Consider the following 22,148-nt stretch of genomic DNA (forward strand, 5'->3'; position numbering starts at 1 on the left):
TTCATACTAATTGTAATGCTCTAATTTTCAGAAAATTCATTTTTATTTGTTACTTAAGAATTATAATAATTTAACACATTTTTTCTTGCCAGTCTTTCTATGTCTTCATTGATTTCATAGCATTTGTCACAAAAATGTAAGCCAATAGTGAGTCAAATAAGACTTTGCAATTGGTATTACTTTAAAGGAAAAATTAATCTTTTATATAAAATTATTTCATATTATAAAAGCTTTTTTAAGAACTTTCTTAATACCATAGTTCATTTTCTTCTATAACATATGTATAGGTTTCTAAAAATCAATGTACTATGTAAGATTCGAAGTTTTAACATGAAAATCATAATTATATAACTATAATTATTTCTATGCAAATACAGGTACATCATTTGTCAGAAGCACAAAGCTCAAGATTGGGAAACCAAAAATATGCTTTCTTCAAAATCAAAAATGAATTATTTCCTTCTGCAATTAAATTTATAACCTTAGGATGGAAAATAGCCTTCAATGACCAATTTATCATGCACCCAAACCATTTCAAATGTCAACAATGTTTTATCATATGTCACCTAGATTATACATACTGAACAGAAAGGAAAATGTAGTAAATCAATCACTTTCCACCCCCCCCCCATTGAAGACATACCAGGTTTGGGGTAAGGTGGAAATTCTCCCTTAAAAGACTCTCTTTCCAAAACATGAACAAAGAGGACACCAGCAGATGGGTACACATCGCGATCAGAGTGCACCTTCGAGAAGATGGTGTACACTGAAAACGAAGAGGGAAGAAAGGAGATTGACAAATAATGAGATATGCTCTTGACAATTCACTTACCCTGTAAGGAAGGGAAAACTAAAGCAACATGCAACATATTGTTAAGAAATTTGTTTTAAAGGGAAGTGATTTTAGAACAAAACATCAAACAACTAACTCTTCCGACTTGACATGTTTAGAGACTTTTAAAATACCGTGTAAACAAAATTAGGCACATTTTAATGTTTTAAATTGTTATTAAATAGTGAAAACATTCATAACATCTTTTTGGTGATTTCATTGCAATTATTACCAGCAAAATGCATCATAAGAACTGACCGACTACATAATTGCTACAGTTTTTTTTTCCCAAAGCAAAATATGAAGTGTAAGTTTTAAATGGTCAGAATCTATGCTGTATTGTTTGCTAGACAAAGCACATCAGAGTGTATAATACCATCGATCTATGTAAGGCAACTTTCATATACACTGATTAAAAAATGCGTTGATACTTTTTCTATACGTGTTATTTCTCATCTCTCTCCTAGAAGTGATTTATTCCATTTTACCTGATCTTGACATTTTATAACTCACTCAATATAAACCTACATCCTAAATAAGTGGTATCAATTACATAATAAAATTCAGTGCCAATAATTGCTTTAAGTGAAATGGGGTAGATTTCCTGATTCACTGGTTACTTAAGATATATGATGGGAGTGCATTAAAATGGCCAAATTGGTTTGACTAGTTTTCCACCTATTGTTTTTCCTCCGATATCAGCATCTCCACCAACACATTACTGCCATTACCCTGTCACCTCTACAATCTCTTTTGGTTTTCTATCTTCCTGACTGGCTAGTGGCTGCAATTTTTAAACAGATAAACTCTATCAGGCCAGTTCTTTCTCTTACTCACTGATGGATTTGTAAATGGAGTAATTAACCTTAGGAACCCCAACGCTGCTTACTTCAGGCTCACAACTAACTAAAAGCCCTGGATAGCGAGATCGCTGACAGTAGATTTTTCAGCATCAAAATAGGAACTCCCACAAAAATGTTTCTTTATCTGTGAAAACTTGCCCCTGCGGTTCTGTGGATGGCTGCCAAAAATGTAAAACTAAACTAAAATATTTGGCTTGTAGCTTCACGTAGATCCATAGCTTTACTACGAAGCACACAACTTCAAAGGCCATGTCACCGAGGGAAGGAAGCAGCAGGCTGGGCTCAAACTAGGTCTTCAGGGAGACTCGTCCCTTCCTGCCTTGTTTGGTGTGAGTATTCATAACTAGTCTTCCCATGGCCTTCAGAATACCAAACTTCTCCCCAAGAACAACTTCCTCACCAGTGGAAATGGTCCCATTCTCAAAAAACGTTAGCGTAAGAGTCCTAGAACTGTGAGGATAGAATTTGAGGTTTTTCAGCAGCTGAATTCCACCACACCCCCTGGAATACAAGGTGCTATGGAGAATGCAACAATGAAGGAGACCTGGTCCCTGCCTTCCACTGGTTCACCATCTGGTTTGGGGGACCAATGTCTACCTAACTTGGTATGATCCAGAGGAGTATGCTGCTCTGGCAATACCTGGGAACATGATTACCAGCAACAAAGCCAGAAAGAATTGGAAAAGATTTATGGGAAAAGTAGAATTCAGTATGGCTTCTAAAGTACTAGCAAGGTTCTGAAACTCAGAGACGGGGAATTGGGGCACTGCAGCATCGAACACACATACACGATATAATTGCGGAGTTGCGTGGGGTTCTTTCAAGGAAGGGAATTAAACCAGGGGTGCTAGATCTTGGGGTATATTTACGGTAGGGGGAGAAAAACTGGGAAGACGGACAAATTATGCAGAGTTATGAACTCCTGCTGAGCAGTTATTTCATTCTATATGTAAAGAGGAGTTTATATCCAAAGCACAGACATATTTCGAATAATCTAAAGGGATCTCTTCAGAGCTAATCTAATTTATTCTTTCTAGAGATTAAAAACACCTTGAAGTTCAGCTCTGAATTTTATTTACCTTCATTATTTTCTCGGCACCTAGACGGTATCTGGCATATTTGAATAACGTTACCAGTGCCTAGTGAACAGATGAATATATTCTAATACAAAACACTGTTGAGGTAAACATAGGTCTCATGTTTATGGATTAAATATATATAATATTCCATTTAAATTTCAATGGTGTAACAAATTCTCATGGGTGTGTAGCAGCTTACATGTTACCCTCCTCCATTTACATTACTAATTACTAACCGTTTCCCTTAGTGTCGGCTGTCATAAGGTGGCAAAAGCAAGCTTACAAGCAAAAGGGAAGGTTATTAATTAAATAATACTGAAATGATTCTATTTTCTATATAGCTCTTGGCAGGTCCTGAAGTGGAACCATGAAAAGGTCCCTGCTACTGCAATAACGCCTCAGTTCAAGGACAAGTATAGCACATCTACCTCAGTCTGTTTCCATGAAAGGCATTTCTGCAATCTACAGAACCAAGCTACCATCTAGCATGGGCCTCCTGGGCTTTACGACGACACACGCTTTTCTTTATTCATGTGTCCTCTAATGCCTGTCTGCAATCTGCTGAACTGCTTGCTGGCCAGTTACCTTGGCAACTCCACAGTAAAGCCTCTTCACTTCAAACCTATAGTATGCCATTTACTTTGAGAAAAACATATACAGATGTGTGACACGTTCATCATTCAGAAGCGGAAAATGATTAAGCCAGTGTGTTTTGTTCGTGAAAGTAATACTTCCTTTCTGTAGCAACAGTTGAAATGATGAGCGCCCTCACAACATTTTAGAGAGGTACCCTGTCCCTTCCCCTTTCTGGTTTGTTAACTCGCAAAACAAACAGCTCTTCAGCAGCGGCTATTTGGGCAGTGGTTACACCTCACTTCCTTTTGAAAACAACAAGTGACAGAGAATTCGAAGTTATAGGCTCTTATTCTAAACACGAACGCCGTAGGGTCTGCACCAGCACCCACAAAAGCTGTTACTAACTGCTGCACCCTCATCAGTCCAGGTACTACTCACAAGCAGTAAGCTCAAAGCACACTGTTTTCCTTAAAAGCTAGTCTTGGAAATCAAATATAAACACTCAAAGAATCCACAGGCTAAAATGAAATAATCTCGGGGATAGATGTGTACAGGACCAAGTTAATCAAGCTGAGGTCGCAGGCCGTGGACTCTGTGTAGCACATGGCTTTGCAACGGTCTCAGCTGCAAATCCATTACCTTTGCAAACACATGCCACTGGATACAAATGGAACTGGAAACCACCGTGTGGCTAAATCCGTGCAAATCCATCACCATTAACGGGAAAAACAATTAAACCAAAATTCCAGCTCACAGGGGGTCCAAAACATCATCTTCAGACGGCAAGAGTAGCTAGGTTTGCCAAGATTAAAAACTGAACACGAAAGTCATAAATAACAGATTTTTTTTCCAAAGGAAAAATGATATATCTGAGTTGAGAAGAGCAAAAGGGTATTCGGGCATGGCCGGAGTAATTGTTTCACCCTCCAATGTAGCTCCAATGTCCCTTGCTACCATGCTAGCAACATCTTTTCACAAAACTGTTTTCACCATATTCATCCTAAGGTGCAGAAACTGTGGACCATATCAACAATATATATTACATTACAACAGAGAGCCAAGAACCAAATAACAGATGATAATGGCAATCACAATAAAGTGGGACTGCATCCTAGCTCAGTAGCATCCTGTCTTCTTTCATTAGTCCATTTGACATTTTTTTCCTTATGGGAGCAATATCCTAATGAAAATATGAAAGTGTGCTTATTTATAATGACTTAAAAACAAAAGCAAATGTGGATGTATTTAGTACACATTAACTTTTGAAGGGATTATGGTAGTTCATTGCTAAGGAATCTATACAGCACATAACTTCACAATTATTACATGATTACTTTTAATGGCATACAGGCATGTACAGAGTCCCTTCTCTACAAAGTCCATAGAACACTTGCCCCCTTTTTTTTTCTGTATCACAAGTACAAGTACACGGCTATAAAGATAAACAGACTGATGAGTATAAGACCCGACAAGCCCCAGTTAAATTTAAATCTGAAAGCCATCTCTCCTCTGAAATCTTTGGGAAGAAAGTCATAAAGTCATGTTCATATTCATGTGCAGGTGATCTTTATTAGTAACCTATTATGTGTATCTCTCATTGAGACTTTATCAACAAATTAATCACTTCAAAGGGTCCACTTATATAATCAATTACTAATTTGTGTGGTTTAAGAGAATATTTTACAATCTTAATTACCAGGAACTCCAGGAAAGAAACTTGTCAGAGGGCTGAGTTTTCTAACGCACTCAGCAGTCGATCCTCTTTCCTAGTGGGTGAAGATGGTCCTCTGGCACATCTATTATTGCACTCTGTTCTATGATACAGCGACGCCCTTATGGACTGTTTGGTTGCTTTGTCATTTACTGATCACACTAGCACTAGCGGGTCCCAGCCCAGCTAATGCTTTTGAAAGGCTGTGTGTTTTATAGATTTTCTGTTTTCTCATGTGAGGACACATTGTCAGCTGTCATTTCTCATTGCATCAGTATGTTTCCTATATCAGCTTCTCTAGCCCCTCTAATTTGCCACTATTTATCTGCTGCAGTTTAGAAAGCAGACTTCCAAATGAGATGGGCTTACGTGTTCAGGTAGGAATACATCGGCAACTGCCTCAGCACACGTTCTGCTAGATGTGAAAAACAGGAGCCTGCATTTGCAGCATTTATTGTGGCATATATCCCGGCTCTTAGTGGATGCAGTAGACTTCTGAATAGATGATCTTACTGCCATCGGGATATAGGCATTACTTGCGGAGATGGCAGCGTAAACTCCATGTATTAAATGCATTCAGAAGTAAGCATACCTAGAAAGTCTTAATTCAATCCATCTGTTCTGTAAACACGAACTGTCAAATCAGAGTGAATGAATTTAATGCATTGCATATGTAATAATTTCCTACATATTTGATGTGTGGGAAACATACTGCATAGCTGAAATAAAAGAGATCTATTGATTAAGTGATTTATTACCCTTAGCAATAGCTAAATCAGCCTGCAAATATTATCACATATTCTAATTAATAAGTAATGTATTAATAAGAAATTAAAGTCTGTTTATAAAAGCATTTCAATTGTGTTACTTTGTCTCTCATGTTCATAGAGTTTTAAGATATAAGCTAATCATTGGAAAACATGACAAGGGTGCTTTATGAGAACAAATTACTTACATAATATAGTGGAAATGTCCCAATTGTTTATAGTATTGCCTGAATAGGAAGTATTATACTTACTATTTGGGTAAGAAAAATGAAGAATATTTTTTAATATGTTTAAGATATAAGGATAATACTGAAAAGCCACTTACCTGATGAGGCGTTAAAAATTAACTTTTGCCTAAGCAACCAAGACATCTCAATTCCTCAAAATCCTTTTCACAGAAGAGCGCAAACGTTAAGAATCAGAATACTTCTTAAAAAGGAAGTTACACCTAAAATACAATTGCTAAACTTATTTAACTATACGATCATCTCTGATAATTAAAAATTGTAAGTACCGGCAGGAAAAATAAGGCTTGTCTTATATTTTATAGTTTTAACAGCGAAAAGCTCTGTATGAGTCCCCGAGCCCCTGTATCCACGAGCACTCCAAGAAGCTGCTAGCAATTCATCAGAATTGATTATAAGAGATGAATCCATTTGCTATCTCTGCATCAACAACTCATTTCAGGGTTTACAGAAGCTGATGTTTATGGTTTCCTCCCTAATTTATTTTTTAATGTGTAATTTCTATAGTCAAATTGAAATATAATTACTAAATCAAATAATTGCTGTAGAAAAGTATTTTGAGGCACATCAATACCCAGCCAGGTACACAACCTGTTTCGCTTTTTTTCTCTCTAAGATTTACCTTGTGTTTTATCATTCCAGCTTTAAATATCGTGGCTTTGAAAGAAGCTTTTCTCAGCAGTCTGCTTTTCACCTATGAGTTTACTCAACATTAGAGTGCTGCAGGCCACTCATTTGCAGGGGGGGGGGGGGTGTTCAGCTAATGTTTTCTTTTTTATTGTTGACACTATTACAGATGTCTCCCACTTCCCCCCTTTACTGACCTCCATCCAGCCCCCCTCCCTTAGTCACAGATAGCCCATGCCTCGGCTGTAAAATTAATCACAGGGAAGGCATTAAACTGCCTTTTTAAATTTCATTCTTCTAAGAGATATGGCCATTTTTCTTTACATGAGGCAGAAGAGAAACCACTACTTTTTCTACAAAAACCAGAGTGTTTCTTCATGACACACACACCCCCACTCTCACCTCTAACTGAAGCCACTTACTGAAACCATTTTTCTAAACTAGAGTTATATATCTTGATTTTTCACGTAATAACAACGTGTTTTGCTGGTGTTTTTTTTTTTCTTAAATGTCATTTGGAAAGTGGCTGCAAATCATTATGAGTTGGTGATCAATAAACTTAGTCTCATAGAACGCTGCAGTTGAAAAGGCTTTAGATGTCATCCTACCTGACTATGCTAACTACCTTCCCCTACAAAGAGACAGATCATAGCGTTACTTACTATTGGGATATGGCCGCAGCCTTCTACTTAACTGAGAACCCCTGACAGATACCACCAATTGGAGTTGGCATGACTTTTCTTAAAAAAATTTTTTTTAATATATATTTTATTGAGTTTTTACAGAGAGGAAGGGAGAAAGATAGGGAGTTAGAAACATCGATGAGAGAGAAACATCGATCAGCCGCCTCCTGCACATCTCCCACTAGGGATGTGCCCGCAACCCAGGTACATGCCCTTGACCGGAACCGAACCTGGGACCCTTCAGTCCGCAGGCCGACGCTCTATCCACTGAGCCAAACCGGTTTCGGCTGGAGTTGTCATGCCTTTGCTCTCCTGGAGAGTTCAGTCTTCCATTTTATACATAACAAAATTGAAGCCAGCAAGGCAAACAAATTCAAGGCTATTGAACTAGTAAGAGGAAGAGCCAGGACTTGATTCAAGGAATCAGGTATTTTGTTTGAAAACATAAAGTAATACATTTAGTGGCTGTATATTATATTATTAAATCTACCACAGTAGGCTAATTATGTTCCATAACACCTTAACTTTCTTAATTATCTCTCTTTTTTTTCTGACGAGTCAGAATTTGTCCAATCAAAGATCATTCTATTATTTCATGAAGTTATCATAATTACACTGCACCATTGGAAAAAGTGAGTTGACAATAACAATTTCATTATGCACCCCTATGTTCATAGCAGCACAATTCACCATAGCTAAGATCTGGAAACAGCCTAAGTGCCCATCTGTAGATGAATGGATTAGAAAACTGTGGTACATCTACATGATGGAATACTATGCTGCTCTAAAAAGGAAGGAACTCTTACCATTTGCAACAGCATGGATGGAACTGGAGAGCATTATGCTAAGTGAAATAAGCCAGTCAATGAAGGAAAAATACCACATGATCTCACTCATTTCTGGATAATAAAGACCATTATAAACTTATGAACAAAAATAGATACAGAGGCAGAGCTGCCTCGAACAGACTATCAAACTACAGCAGGAAGGCCGGGGAGGGTGGGAGGGCAGGAGGGGGTGGGTAAGAGATCAACCAAAGGACTTGTATGCATGCATATAAGCATAACCAATGGACATAAGACACTGGGGGGTAGGGGAGGCCAGGGGATTGTCAAGGGCGGGCGGGGGGGGGGGGGAGACATATGTAATACTCTTTGTAATACTTTAAGCTATAAAAAAAAAAATAATAACAATTTCAAGATACAAACCAGAAGTTTCTTTTGTTTAAAGAAAGAAAAAAGTTTGAGACATTTCAGCCCTCATAGCTAAGAGTCTTAGAAGGAGAAACTCACATCTCTGGCTGATGGTCTTTTGAAGTCCTAATGTGGTGATCCTTCCTCCTGGCTTTGCCACCTTTCTGAGGCAAAGAAGAATACATCTTAAGTCCTAAGAGCACTTCCTGCTCCTCTCCAATGAAAGAGGGGTAGAAGGTCACCCAGAGAGACTTTTCTGTCTTTGAGCCATGCATCCCTTGACTGTCAATAGCTAAGAAGGAGCCTCCTTTAAGATGGCAAAAGAGAATCCTACCCAATTATTCGACTCACATATTACTTCATTCCCATGAATGTCTAATTACAGTTTAACATTTAAGTTGAAAATAATTAGAAAATCAGCACAAGACCATTTTGGTTTTCTTTGTTTCTTAGGGAAGCAAGCAATAGAAGTTTATCAGTAAACCTAAGACTCACCCATTTTAGAACATGAGTTGCCAATTAAGAAAGTAGAATTTGAAAATGTTTATCTAAGTGAAGCATATAAATGAGTAATGCAAAGGCTTATTTCTTTTTATTTAAATTGTTCCAGGGGTAAATTTTAAGTTCCTCTACCCTCACCCCAGGAAAAAGAAAAAAAAACACCATATTTAGAGTGTTCATTCTGGTTTTTTCAACCACTTCATGTGTATCAAGGTAGAATGATGCCAAAAGTATTGGTTTGAGACATTTAAATTCCTCAAAATCCTATTTACTGATAAGGCACCACCCATTGCTAAAATTAAAAATTAGAACACTATTTAAAAAGAAAGTTATACAAAAAATATAATTGCTAAGCTTATTTCTCTATTTAAATTCTCTTGTAATCTTTTGTGCTCTCTTGAAATTGTAAAAAACATTTCACAGAACATTTGATAGATCTGAGATACCATTTAAAATACCCTTGCTATATAAGATACTACAAACAATTCTGTTCACATGGTTGATGAACCTTATTATTCTCTGTATAAGATATTTGATAATCAGAACCACAATAATAAAATTTAAATTGGACAAAGAGACCAGAAAGGAAGAAGAAGCTAAAGGATGAGTTCAAGAGAAAATGAAGAAATAAACATAATGTGGTAATCTGGACTGGTTACCTCAATAGTTCAAGATGTATTGCTCATTTCTATTTTGAAAAGTACAGTAATCTTTCAAGTCCCAAGGAGAAAATCAGTTTGAGGTCAAATGGCAGCATAAAGTTTGAAAGAGGAAGAGATAATACCTCTATTAAACGTCCTGGAATAGTTTATTTCCCCAAGAAGAGCACCATAGTAGACAACTCAACTGGGTTTAACAGCTGGTTAGAGAGTACCCTTTTGGCAAATGAAATAGGAAATGAAGGGACATGCTCAAAGAGGACGGAAATTCTAGGGATCAAAATTAAAGAGAAGAAACTGAAGAAAAAGGAAATGATAACTGCAATTAGGACAAAATAGTGTCAAGTCCAGGTGAAGAGTCTTTGGGAATCGTAAGTGGGTCACCAGAATCAGGCAAGTCCCAAGTCTTTGGGAGATGGCAGAGGAGAGCAGCACCTTGCAGATGGCAACATTGAGGGCCATCTGATGAGCAGGACTAGAAAATGTAGAAAACAGGAGGAGTGGATGTGCCAGAGAAGCTGAGGGCCCTCAGCTTTATTAAGGAACCAGCCAGATAAGGGTAGTCAGGGTTGATTTCCTTAAAGAAGCCAGGGAGAATTCCATGAGAATATCTAAGGAGGGTCTGGGGAACAGACTATGACATGATGGGCTTAGATCCTGGAACAAGTACATCGAGTGTTTTATAAAACAAATTTGTGTGATCTTTTCATGGAAAGTTCTTATAATAAAACTGTATTTTCTTATCGATATTAGCAATGGAAATTACTTAAAAATGCAAAAAAAATATACTTGTTGGTTTTGTTTCAAAGAAGCAGGGTAGGAGAACAATGGGATCTTTTGTCTTACTCTGAAATAAATCTTGGAATAGAAGATTCCAGCTGTGGAATAATTTGGTGCTAGCAGGAGAAAAGTTAGTCACCCCCAACTTGAAGGATGTATGAATAAAATGAGGTAAGCCAGGAATCGCTCCTACAAGGTACCCTGGTTTTATTTGGCAGTAAGGCCATTTGAGTGCATAAAATTGCTATTCTTTTCAAAATATTTTAAAATCGTTATTTTTATAGACACTTTAGTTGCCCCAAAGTTATGAAAACCAGGCTACTATTCTACTAATGTTCATGACCACATATAATCAAAGTTGTGTGTATGTGTATGTGTATGTGTATGTGTGGTGGTAGTGGTGAGGAATGAGGTGTAAGAGGGATCAGAAAGGTAAATAACCAGGAAATACAATATTAACTGAAAACTTATACTTGATATTTTGAAAACCACTAATATTTGGTTATTAATATTTTTCTCCATGATGAAATGCAGTATTTCAAAGGTCTTGGCATATTGCTAATGGACACATCCATATAAAAGAAAAAATGAGAAGGAACAATAAATCATTCAAGGGTCGGGTCATCTTTCAAAACAAAACAATTGGCATCAAATTATTTAATTGCAAAACATATCAATATGGTTTTGCACAAAAATCATTCAAAAAATCATCCACAATTAGCCAAAACATTTTATGACTATTTTTCTAAGGTTATATAAATACTGTCTTAAAGTGATTTATGTTAAATGTACTTCTTAATGTTTTTCAATGTTAATTGTTATAATAACCACACTGGGACAATTTTTATAAGTGGCAAGCCAGTGACTGGATAAGGGGCAACAATAGGTTAAAAACATAATTATTTTTAGTTTTTTTTAAAAAGCATAACTATCGCAAAGGAAAAACACTTGGGAAATAATGGATTAAGAACACAGAGAATCAGAAGTTTTAGAAGATTAGGAAAACAAATTTTAATTTTTTTTTCAGATTGACTTAAAAAAAATCCACACAAGACTAAAACGAGGAGAAGGGGTATTGGAAGCAGACATTTAACTGACTCCCCAAAAGGGATTCAGATTTACAACCTAAACTCACCATGTTTCTTCCCAGCAGCCATTTTTCTGCTGATAATAAAATTGTTGGCCTGTTTGGTCTTCCAGTTAACTGTTCCACTTATGCCATCAGCAGAGCTTAATAAAAAAGCTTTTCAGATAAAACAAATGCACAAAAAATGAAATTAATGTTAAATTAAAATGACTCTCATAGATTACCTACTATTCATTGGGATCAGAGTCCTTCCAGCCCAGCCAGTTGTTTAATTCCATTCAATGCACATTTGTTGCAAGTCAATGCAAGGAATATATGGTGGTAGCAGGTAAATAAGAGACAGTTCCTGCCCACCAGGGAGCTTACAATCTATAGGGATATATAATTCATGTATAGAAATATGTACATAACATGTAATATAGTATATATATGTAATAATCACACAAATACACAATGGTAGAAAGCATAAGTGCTCCCAAAACACTGAGGGGGAAGCAAGTATCTCTGGCTAGGAATGTCGAGATAAGTTTAAAGTGTCTTCTAGCCCAGCCGGTGTGACTCGGTGGTTGAGCATCAACTCAAGAACCAGGAGGTCACAGTTCCATTCCATGTCAGGGCACATGCCCAGGTTGCCACCTCCATCTCCAGTAGGGGGCATGCAGGAGGCAGCTGATTGATAATTATCTCTCATCATTGATGTTTCTATCTCTCTCTCCCTCTCTCTTCCTCTCTGAAATCAATAACAAATTTTTTTTAAGTGTCTTCTAAATTCATGGTTGAGTTTTGGAAACATTAGTCTGGCAGCAATGAAAAGAATAGGGGTAAGAGGATACTAAATAGGTGACTATCTCTGGAGTGTTGAGTAGCAGCCAGCCCCTAAATCAGCAGCTGAAACAAAAGGAAGTAAAGGTAGGGACAATTATAAGACATCATGGAGATAATTCTGATAATACTTTTCAAATAGCTAGATGTGGGCTACTTGAAAAAGGAGAGTCAAGGATGGCTATGGATTTTTATCCAGAATGACAGAACAGTGATATATTAGGAACCCCTCCCCCCAAAAAAGTTGGTTTCAGGATAAAGAAAATAAATTTAATTTGGAATGTTAAACTTGGGGTACCAGTTAAATATCCTGGGGAAACCATCTAAGACAGGGGTCCTCAAACTACGGCCCGCGGGCCACATGCAAATACAAATATTGTATTTGTTCCCGTTTTGTTTTTTTACTTCAAAATAAGATATGTGCAGTGTGCATAGGAATTTGTTCATAGTTGTTTTTTTTTAAAACTATAGTCCGGCCCTCCAACGGTCTGAGGGACAGTGAACTGGCCCCCTGTTTAAAAAGTTTAAGGACCCCTGATCTAAGAGGAAGATTGAAATACTAGTAGAACTCTGGTTCATAGGAGAATTTAATGCGGATTCAGATGCAGATTTGAGGTTCTCACCTGAGAAGTGATTGTTGAAGCCAAAGCCCCAGCAATTCCTTTAAGAGATCATGCTCCCAGGTAATATGCAGTGGGCTCTCAGGTACAAAGTGATTGGAGAAGATAGACATTCATGCTCTTGTCTCATCTGTCTATTTGCCATCATACAAACTACTACTCTTACTGCTTAATTTCCCATTTTTCATCCTTACCTTTCAGACTTAATATTTGGGCACCATTTCCTAACCACAACATTGGATCTCCCTTCCGGCATCTCAGATATGTTTCCTCCGGATTCAGTCTAAGAGTCCCTCAGGGTGTACCCCATAGTTTTGTCCTAGCTCCTGGAGCTAAAATCCAGCAAAAAGGAATGCACAAAAGTGGGAGGAACAGCAAAGGCAGAAGAACATGTTAACAAATACATTTACATAGCAAATACAGAGAACGATTCAGAAAAGAAGTAAGAGACAGGCAGTCACAGAGGTTGGACAACTGAGGCTGAAGTGTCATGTATGTCCATGGAAGAGCTGTCAAGAAGAAAAGTGTGATCCGCATCCTCAAATACTGCAAAAGGTCAGAGGATGAGAGCTTAGAAAAGACTGTTAGATGTGGGAGGTAGGAAGTTATTAGTGACTCCGTTAAAATGGAGTTCCAATAAAGTGGTAAGCATAGAAGCCAAACTGCTAAAGGTCAAGATGTAGAGGCAGCAAATAAAGTTAATCTTTCAAGAATTGGCCGGAATAGAGAAGCAAAGAGATAAAATGACATGGTAGGTTGAAGCACAGCAAGGTGGAGAGAAGGATTGGTTATTTTCATGTGGGGAAACAGATTTTGTGCATAAGCAGGGGAAAAGACAGAAAGAGAGGATAAAGAAAAGGAACATAACTGAAGAGAAACAATCTAAGAGACACTGGAATAGGTGGGACTAAGCATATACACAAATAAAATATACTTCATGAATCAAACAGTAAGGATGAGTGGAGACAGAAACATTTGCTGGGATAGAGGAAACTTAATGTTGAATCAGAGACGAAACATACATTTCCTTTTCAAACTGAGCTTCAAGTAAAATTCTGAACTTACACTAAATTATGAGAAATACCAAGTTACCTTCCAAAATGAAAAAGAAAATGCAATTCAAAACCTAAGCTGTTAAAAACAAACAAGCAAACAAAACCTCAGGTGATCATTTCAGCGATACCTGGGAGTAGAAATCAAAGGCCGTAGCACCCCAAGCAAATAAACGACTTGGTTAGTATTCAATTTTTAAAATATGTAAACCTAAGTGTGCCAATTTTACATCTGCTAAAAGGTCAGTCTTATGGTTTATTCGGCTAATAAGTGGTTGATTCACTTCATAACTGAAATTATGTCCTTTTAAACCTTCATAAAAATACAGCAGTTATTTCCTAAATAATTTATGCTAAATTAGGGTCATAAATGTTCAAAGACCCTGTGGCAAAATATATTACTCCCCAGGGTTATGCTGGTTACATAAGAATTACCTGGGCAGTTCTCTAAAAATACAAATTCGAACATACCCCCAAAAACACATAATAAAAAAACATTTAAACACACATAGTTATGACTTCGCCATGGAAAGTCTAGGTAGGCGGTTTACACAATTTCATCAGGTGATTCTCACATAGGAAATCTGAACTCTAGAAGACCAAGAGAAGACCTACAGATCCCAAGGGTAATGTAGGATATTCAACTGAGTCACGTCATATCCACCAAATGTAGGGCCTGACCTTAGAACTGAAAACCTCACCCACTCCTACCTCCAACTGGCCCATAGAGGCAGCCAATGAGCAAGAACGTGTAAGTCACTGCTAGGCAGTGGGAAGTCCCAACCTAGAAAAACAGGAGGCAGCTGGCCAAATTCTCCTCTATAACTTTCCAAAGAACAATGACAAGCAGCACTTCGATTTAAACCTATCACATCAACCTGGTCCTGAGCAAGGTGCTTTCATGCTTACTGTCTAACCTAATCCTTACATTACCAACCCAATCTATTAACATGTCTGAAGATTACAGAGGCTTGATCTCAAAGGAGAACGCGGTAAATCCTGCAGGCAAGCAGGATTCTTTTGCATTCTCCACTTTTCCATGGATGTAGGGAGCTACCACAGAGAAACAATAGTTTGAGTGTCTAGACAGCACCCCTTTTGTTCCTTCCTTTATTCTAGCCCAGTGGTTCTCAGACTACGTTGTGCATAAAAATTACGCTTCAGAGTTATATACACTAACCTGCACATATTGTAGTTTAAGGGCGATTTAAAGAAATTACTAGAATAACTCTATAGGATGTTTTGTTTTGCACCCTGGCTTTTAGAGCCTGACTAAGCCAGTACATGATTGAACACTACTCCGGGTCCCTGCCAGGTGAAGCTATCATTGCTTGTACTCTCCAGGTCCTACATAAGGGCGGTCCAGTTGCCTTATACAGGATTAAAAATACAAACCTGATTGGGGCCTCAATTGTTATCAAACAGAGGCAGGGTAAATAGTTTAAACACATCTCAGAGATACTGCTCTATTTGAAGGCCAGCACTGCTTTGAGCGTATTCATTTTTTTAAAGTTCATATTGATTCATCTAAATTTCTACTTTAACCACAGAAGGCCACAGCCCAATAAATCTCAATAAAAAGACAACTTTTTGTGGCTCTACTCACAAGACAATGTCACAAAAGGCAAGACAGATTGCCACAAATGGGATGTCTACTTAAATATTCAAGACTCACAGCTTGAGGGAAAAATCTCAATCACATGAAAATAACCATTTGTTTTTAATGGTGTGGATCCACTTGACTAACTTCTTGTATAAAAAAGTTACTGCAATCTGCACATTGACAAATGCAGATTACTCACTGAAAAAGGCTAGTACTTTAAAATTTGATTTTCATTAGAAAAGGCCCAACATTTTTTTTTTTCTGTGAGCACAAATTTCCTTACTTAAGATGGGAAAATATGACTTAATTTTTTAAATATTCCACATATAACTTTCAAGATTAATTCTAATGAGAGAGGGGAAAAAAAGCCAGCGCGTACAGATTGGTGGACTCTTTTCAAAGATAATTGACCATCCTCAGAAATATTGAAAGGAACTCCACTGTGCTCACGAGTTCAGGATAATATATGCTATAATTGTACCTGGATGTGTTTTTGCTCTAATTCAGAAACACAAAAGCAAAGAATTACATGCACACTGCGCTTACACAGCCCCAACTAAAAAGACATTCACAAAATTAGCTAGCATATCAAGTTATACAATTTATTCAATTCCTCAGCGCTCCCTCTGAAAAATCATCGGAGTCAGAATGAATCCAAAGGTGACTGGCATACCCTTATATTCCCTAGAAACCATAATACTTAAAGTTTGTCTTAAAATTCCATGATTCATTCGAGTCTTGTAGCAGCACGACTACATTTCATCTGGCCTGGAGCAAGCACTCTCTCAAGAGAGAGGACTCTTTCCCAAACGTGAATAATTTGCTGATGGGGGTGGGGAGTGGGGGGAGGAGTTGGCTACTTCATAAAAGCAATTGAAGAGTGAATAGTGACTGATTGCTGATGAGCTAATCAGAATGTCAAGAGATAGAAATAATAAAAAATAACTCACTCCAACATCACTGTCCAAGTAAACAGCAGGATATGCCAAGTGAAATTTAATCTGATGAACACACTCACCTTACAACCAAGGTGAGGCCACTGTTTCATCTCTATTCGTATTTTACTGGAAGGGGACACAGACTTTGTTTTCATGAATTGGATGTATAGCTTACATTCCCTACATTGCTTCCCTTCTCTCACCGTTCCCTATGTCACTGTGCTGCACCCTTACTCTCTACATTTTCTCTTCATTTCCTTTATGCAACTGTCCATACTACTTTTTAAATGGTCTCATATTGTTCTTACATTTTTCTCTCCCACAAAATGTTAGCTGACATTATTATTAGCTGCCATGTTTTGAATGCTAAGTGTGAGGCAGTCCTCTAAGGGACATATACATATTAACTAATGTAATCCTTAGGTTAACGGCTTTGTGAAGTACTTATTAGTTCCATTTTGCAATAAGAAATCTTAGGAAATTATGCAGCTTACCCCGGGTCATACCTTTAATGAGTGGCAGAGTTGGATTTTGAACTCATTTCTCGACTGACTCCAAAGTTCGTATCATCTTATTCATCAATACAACACCCCCCACCCCCACCCAGGTTAAATGCAAAAGCAAGTTAAAACTACATATTTTAATGTAATCTGAGATATGACTATTATTATTATTATTATTATTATTATTATTAGCAAGTCATCTTCAATTTATTTTTCTTTCCAGAAAAAACAAAGGCTTTACCTGACTGCTGGATTAGAAATAGCTAGCAAGGAGGCAATGGCCATGGAAATTAATCCCATGTTACACACACACACACACACACACACACACACACCTCTTTAAGAGATGGTTAAAATGTTATTAGGAACCTACGGAGAAAAAGATATTTGCTGATGAGAACTATCCACCCCAACCTCTGAAGGGAGTGAGGAAAAGATGCCCCTCAGAGAAGTGCAATAGCAAGAATGCCAGAGTAAGAAGCCTGCAAACTTTGTTAAAACAGAAGAGCGTGGCAAGGCATGACATAAGCAATTATTTAATAAAATTAAAAGTTATTAGATATTAATTGTAGCACAGGCTAGGTAAGACATTAAGCTTCAGAGTGAAATAAGATTGGAGTACAGAAAAGTAGTGTTTAATATCAGAGTCTCTGGAGACAGAGAGCCTGGGTTCAATCCCAATTTTTGTCCATTGGGCAAGTTATTCCATTTTTTCATCTGGTAGGAAGCTGGGGTACAGTGCCCCCTTCATAGAGGTGTTGTGAGTATTAAATGAGATAATGCATTTAAAACCCTCAGAAGAATGCTTAGCACATAACTCAAAAACTAAGTTATTATTACCTTTAATCTTCAACTAATATTAAGAATACTTTAGATTTCTTTATGTGATTTAAAAAAAATAGATGCTCAAATAAAAAATCTTATTGTTACTATAGCTGGTATTATAAAATATAACACTCTTTTTTTTTTCCTCATAGACATAAGGCACATGAAAAATGATTATATTTCTAAGGCAGCCTGGAATAAATGCTCCGAGCATTTACCTTCGCTCAGAGCAAAGCAACAGCCCATGGGCTCCAACCCTCCCAAACTCCACATGGCCTCTTGCAAGGCTAAGAAGATGGCATTTTAGCAAGTCTTAATTCAGCGCTGGCCAAGGCGTACCTGTTGAGAGCCGCAGTTTAACCCTTCTGAGGAAAGCCAGATGCAAAAAGAAGCGAGTTACATTCTGATATTCGTCCCCTCTGACTCTCATAAACTCAGGTTTATTCTGAGAAAATAATGCAACAAATCAAAACTGTATGAGCACAAGACTGAACTTTGCTTTACACATGAAAATTGAAGGGGGGAATTAGTCAATAAAAGAAGGGCTGGCTTAATAGAAGAGTTAATGGCAAGGGAAGGGTTATCCACTTCTTGGTAGTTTTACTCTTTTGCTCATGTAGCCCGACTCCGACCCGACCAAGGCATATACAGTATTATTGGGTTTCTGCTGCCCGGAAATAGAACTATCTGTATTTTATCTCAGAAACGTTAGATGAGTAAGGGGCACCAGTGGGACCCATAACGAAAGGGATACACAGTACATGCGGTCATTATATGAACCATTATTATTTAATATCCCTCTGCAAAATGTTGGACTGTTTTGAAATGAATAAAATTAGTGAAAGGCAGACTACAAAGCAGTATCTTAGACTATCTAATAGTGCAGTCTAGTGGAAGATTAAAAGGTAAAGTGTAAGAGCTACTGGGTTAGGGAAGTAAAACTGTAGGGGGAAAATCTCTTCAAAATAAAATATAATCACGCTTACAAGGTTTTCCAATTAAGAAAACCCTGAAAGAAAAACACTCATCTTAGCTATTTACTTGAAACTGTCATTAATTTTCTTTTTCTATAAAAGCCATACGTTCTCATTGTAATTCATTCATTTCAAATAGTACAACCAGGGGGTGGGGATATAAAATATGAAAGTTCCCTTTCATGTATCTATCGCCATCGCTCCAATGTCACTCACTCTTAATAGTCTTTGAACCGTTCCATATTCTGTGTAAACATGTTTGCATACATATAAATATAAACACGTGTACTTTTTTACATTATGTGAACCCACTTTTTCACTTAGCCTAACTCTTGAACATGTTTGCATGATATTACACTGTAAGGTTGCATAACTTTATGTTGCGTGGCTCAGTCATATTTTTTCAACCAGCACCTCAAATTCAGCCTCTCCAACGAGGACTCCTGATCGTTTCCTTACAGTCTGGTCCTCCGGCAATCCTCATCCTCACAAATAGGAACAGAAATCTAGAAATCAGCCTTGACATCTCTTCCTGCCCAAATTCAATCCATGACCCACTCCTGTTGCTATTTACTCTTCAAAATATCCCTCCTATCTTCATCACCCCCTCACCCCGGAGCCCAGGAGGCCAGCACTTGTAGCCTGGATTGCGAAAAGTAGCCTTGGAGCTGATCTGCTGCAATCTACTCTGACCCTTTCAACCCTCCCTGCACAAAGCAGCCGAAGCACTCTTTTTGAAATGTGCATCTGATCACGTCCTGTTTCAACCCTCCAAATATTTTCTATAGGTTTTAGGGGGAAGAGGTTACACTCTTTGAAGTGGTCCAACGGGTTCTGCAAAGTTTGCTCCCTCACCTCCTCTCGCCCCTCCTTTCTTGCTCCCCTTTCCCTCCGGCTCCAACCTCACTGGACTTCGTCCAGCACCTTCTATCTGCCACGCCAACTTGCCCCCGGGGCCTCCAGAGCCCTTTCTTTTATGTCAAATATACCTTTTCTCTTCATCTCAAAAACATGTACTCATCCTTGAGCTCTGAGTGCTTCCTCAGAGAAGCCTTCTTTAATCCCCCTGTCTGTCTAAATCCACGACTTAAAAATCCTAGTATGTTTGTAGCATGTATCACAGGTCTAAGGGCACATTTATATGGGTGATTATTTAATTAATCTTTGTCAACCCCAACAGTGTAAAAGTTCCATAATGGCTGGGAACGCGTATTCCCTGGGAACTCACCCGGGGTCGCAAAACCAGTCGACATCAAAAACATAAATGAATAAAAGGACAATCACTTAGTAAAGATGACCACTATTTTTCTAGTTTTTTCATTATTACTATCAATGCTACAATAAACATCCTTATACTTTTATCTTTGAGCACTTTCACAAATATATCCATGAGCTAAACGCTCAGAAGTAAACCGGCCAGAAAAAAATAACATACGTTTGGAATTTTGATGAGCACATGTAGCAACCTGCCGTTTCCACTTCTGCAGTACTGGTCTGCGATGAGAATCCACTCTATTAACTACAGAAAATGAAAGATGCTAAAGATGCTACTATAATGATGAACTATTTCATAGGGGAGAAAAGCCAATGTCATTTTACCGCTAAGTGAAAAACACCAATTTCTTGAGGGAAAAATAAAAAACAGCCTTGGGTTATTTTTTTTCTTTTCTTCCTCATTCTGAGGTAAAAGAGCAACTTCACTTCTATTGCCTAGTACCGAAGACATGGGGAACTAAAATTTAGCTACTATAGGAAAATTAACTGTGATCTTTTCTTTCAAATTTGCAGTGAACCCCAAATCTCCATAATAATCAAAAGGGTGACCAGATGAATGAGTGTAAAGCTAAAGAATAGGAAAGAATGTATACCAGCGCTGCCTAACTCCTAAACATTTTTGAAATGAGCGGCTTCGTCTGTCAGAAGAGAAAAAGTCTGCCTTCTATGTCACAACAGATGCCGTGGCGATTCCCGGGGTACAGAATGCCGAAGATCTATTCTAAAAGTCTGATTAGTCCGAGGCAATTAAGCAGAAAGTGAGACATGCTAAAGAATAGTGCTTTTTAAGTAGCAAAACACACTGAAACCTCCATTGCATCAATACTGCAGAAAAATCCTTAGATGAAGATACAAAAAAATTCTACCAAAGTGACTCAAGAAAAGAACACTTGATCTTTTTACTAACAGATTGTTTTTTCGAGAATGCAGCATTGATAATCATGCCAGCAACTCATGTTTTGAGGCTTCCTATTCGTTTCTGAAATAAGTTCTCTAAATTGCAGAATTTAAACATTGGGGCTCATACACTTCCCAAACCCAAGAGCAGGAGCAAACGGTGCATTCGAGGACCATCTCTGGCAGCCGCCTGCGGGGCAGGTGAGCCAGCGGTGCCAAGCCAGAAGCTCATCTTTGAGCCTTTCTCTCCCGGAAATAGGAGCTCAGCTCAGGACCGCCTGTGGCATCTTCCACAACCAGGAAGCCAGCCATCAGAAGTGGCCCTGTGCACTGTCGCAGTCCCACAAAAGCACACGGCTCTTTTATAAAAGATAAAATAAGGAGAGACTTGTTCAACATGAAAAAGACACTTCACACAGTGGCTGCGTTTCTGACCTAACAATCTGGGTAAAGGATGAAAGTTCTGGGTGTGGAGGGAAGAGGCAGGAGTAGAAAAGACAGGGAAAAGCAAGTTAAGTGAGATAACTGAAGAATGTTCTTGCTTCATATCTCTCACTGGCGGTCCTTTTAGTTTTCAGGGCTCTGGTGCCTCAAAATTGTTTCTGTGGGGCCAGATGCTTTACAGGTTATCACTCCTCCGAAGTGGAGTCCTGTGTGCATACCCCTCACATTTTCAAAGTTAGATATGGTAATCAAGACAAGCGATCAATAGGCAGATGGACAGAAGAGCCTGCCCCAAGATATGTTTGAGACACTAAGAATGTACCCCTGAGGCACTCAGAAACCAGGCTAAACTGAAAGAGAGACAAGTTCAAAGAGCACCGTGCCAGAAACTACTTTTGATGGAAAGGTTTTGTTTTCTACTGAAAATAAAGCAAACATGTTAAATATTGCAAGGAGGGGGGGTTGGGGGCTGCAGAAGAAAGAATTGCCCCACGTGTCCCCGGGGTAAGAGGCTCCAGCAGCCGAGGGCTGAACTGCCCTGGACCAGCAGCCAGCAGCAACCTGCTCCCCTTAACCCTGAGTGCCCCCAGCA

General features: G+C 38.2%; 1 protein-coding gene across 7 annotated transcripts in view; it reads right to left on the reverse strand.

Annotated features, from left to right (window-relative positions):
* Positions 1 to 22,148, reverse strand: part of SGCE (sarcoglycan epsilon) — a 78,708-nt gene that overhangs the window by 50,890 nt on the left and 5,670 nt on the right. For 5 of the 7 annotated variants that reach the window (XM_081102242.1, XM_081102239.1, XM_081102238.1 and 2 more), the window contains exon 2: positions 644 to 766. In XM_081102242.1, coding sequence (XP_080958368.1) covers positions 644 to 766 — 123 coding nt within the window. Of the gene's footprint in view, positions 1 to 643; positions 767 to 11,651; positions 11,760 to 22,148 lie in introns of all 7 variants that reach the window. The other 2 variants (XM_081102243.1, XM_081102244.1) reach the window with 1 other exon arrangement.

This window comes from Myotis nattereri, assembly GCF_964212035.1.
Source record: "Myotis nattereri genome assembly, chromosome: 11".
Classification (NCBI taxonomy): Eukaryota; Metazoa; Chordata; class Mammalia; order Chiroptera; family Vespertilionidae; genus Myotis; species Myotis nattereri.